Raw genomic sequence first — 2,294 nt, 5'->3', positions numbered from 1 at the left:
AAGTGGAGATGCCGCGAGTAGTCTCGTAGAGTGTGTGTGCCGCTACCTGTGGGTGCGGTGGGGTTGCACCACCTGGCGGCTGTGCCAGGGTGCGTTGTACATCGGCCTTCTGGCCCTTCTTCTATGAACCAGATACGTCTCTCCATGACGTATCCTTGAAAAAATAAGTTACATAAAAGACAACTCATGCATGATATAGCCGGGGTCACCGAATGTCCTTTTAACTTCGCCGGCCAATGTCCAAATGTCCAATACGCTCCTAGCCTACCGTGCTATGGTAAAGTTAACTACTATCGAAATCAACCCAGATAGTATAAAGTACATTCACATATTCTCTTGCTTCCTCCTCATGTTGTCCCAGTTCGTAAGACCATATGTCTGTGCCACAATTGCTGGTCTTAATCTTTTTTTCAGTGCATCCTTGTTTTGGAACGAAAGCGAATTCGCCATCGCGCTGAACAAGGTCAACACGGACGGTCTCAGGCCAATCGCAGAATCTCGGAAGGAAAACCTTGTTCTGCATCCACTTGACGTTGGTCTTCTTCATCACCGTGGTGGGCGTGCCGGTGAACACGGCTCTTCCCTCAAGGTTTTCCACATTTTCCCACTCCATTGTGTGCTCGTTGAGCTTGACGACGTTGATCGGGTAACTATCTTCGTGTTCACCTTCGCCATGACGGCCGAAGAGGACAGCCATGAGCACACCTTCGTCATCCTCGACCAGGTAGCTATATTCGTACTCAAACCCAAAGCTCAGAGGCTTCTCGAGAATTTCGAAACTTCCCATTTGCCTTCTGTCGTCGTACACTCCCAGCCTTCCGTCTTCAAATAATATGTGCATCGAGCCGTTGTGGAGGACCGGGTTGCCGTCTGGTGAAGACATGATCATAGGATCGTCGAGATCGAGCTCTGCGTAGTTCCAGTCCTCCCACATGCCGACGTTGTTTCTGATTGAACGGATAATCCTCATCCTGCCATACAACGGGTCAAGAGCGTACATGGTGCCCATGCCGTCATAGACGACAGAGTGGAGCGTTGCCCTGAGCACCTCCTCATCAATCGGTGGCAGCTCATGGACGGCGCCGCTCATAAGCTCGACGTCGAGGATTCGGTTGCCATCCAGGTGTAGAGCGAGGTGTTGTCCGGCGGAGCAGACGATCTTGGCGCCGGGCAAGGTGTTATCGATCTCGAAATTCCTGTGATAATAGGGGCTATAGTACCGGACGTTGGTGGTTCCGACGTTGTAGGACATGAGCAGGAGGGGGGTTATCCACGCCGGGTAGAAGGGCGACACGGCAGAGCGCCATTGTTTGCACACCAAGGCGAAGCTGGGGTGGCTCGACCACCGGAGACGGTTCAGAATCAGCACAAGCAGCTCCGTCGGCATGGACGACCAGTCCGCCGATCCTTGCGATGTCGCCGACTCCATCTTGTTCTAGCTACCCTCGAAGAGTCTTTTGCTACTTAATTATAATATACTACCATCTCTGTTGAATATAGTATGGTTCCTTCAAGTCCAGTCCGGTTCGTAATCTTCAAGTTTTAAGGGTATTGGTATCGTATACTGTAGTACTCCTGTTGGTTTTAGTCGAGCCGTGTCCGGCTAGGAGTGTACTTGTCGTGTTATGTTAGGAGTTAATTAATTAGGAAAGGTAAATTTGGCAGCTTGCCGTGTCCGGCTAGGGGAGGAGATGATACAAGCACAAGCCTTCGAGTCTCAGTTGTCCACGGTCTGAGCTGTAAATTCGATTCAGAGATAGACTAGGATTCTAGAAAAACCATCATGTATTCCAAGTTATATATAGCTCGATCGCGAGGATCCGATCAATCAATACAACACAAAAAATATCACGGTTCTCAAAGTGCCTCAGCGAAATCGATCGGCAGAGGTAAGGGGAAAAAAAGCAAAGCGGCCATGGCGCAGCACAGCACGGATGGGTCGGTGAACCGGCCGGACACGCACCGGGAGGCGACGAACTGCAAAGATACAGATATGGAAGGGCAGAAGGACGCGTCACTGCTGGACTCAAGCCTTGCGCCGCTGCTACTGTTTGACGGCCGTCGTGACCAGCCATCCGGCGGTGCCAGCGACATCGACGACGACACCATGTTCTTGTACAGCATACCGAAGAGGCAGTTGCTAACCAGGTCTAGGAGAGCCTCCGGTTTCACAGGCCACCGTTACTGGGTAACACCGCAAGGGTGGCTGCTGATGCTGCATCTCGAGTCGCACGACACCTTCCTGCTGAACCCGTTAACTCTCGAGAGGATTAGCTTGCACATTGACCAAGATA

At 51.5% G+C, this 2,294-nt stretch overlaps 1 protein-coding gene across 1 annotated transcript; it reads right to left on the bottom strand.

Moving 5' to 3' along the window:
• Positions 1-283: 283 nt before the first annotated feature.
• LOC127303897 (uncharacterized) lies at positions 284-1,429 on the bottom strand. Its single transcript, XM_051334612.1, has one exon. The coding sequence runs from the start codon at positions 1,427-1,429 to the stop codon at positions 284-286; it is 1,146 nt and encodes a 381-aa protein (XP_051190572.1).
• Positions 1,430-2,294: the final 865 nt, after the last annotated feature.

Source organism: Lolium perenne, chromosome 5 (genome assembly GCF_019359855.2).
Source record: "Lolium perenne isolate Kyuss_39 chromosome 5, Kyuss_2.0, whole genome shotgun sequence".
Taxonomy (NCBI): domain Eukaryota; kingdom Viridiplantae; phylum Streptophyta; class Magnoliopsida; order Poales; family Poaceae; genus Lolium; species Lolium perenne.
Note: the sequence above shows the minus strand (reverse complement) of the source record. Positions and strands in the feature narration are given on the sequence as shown.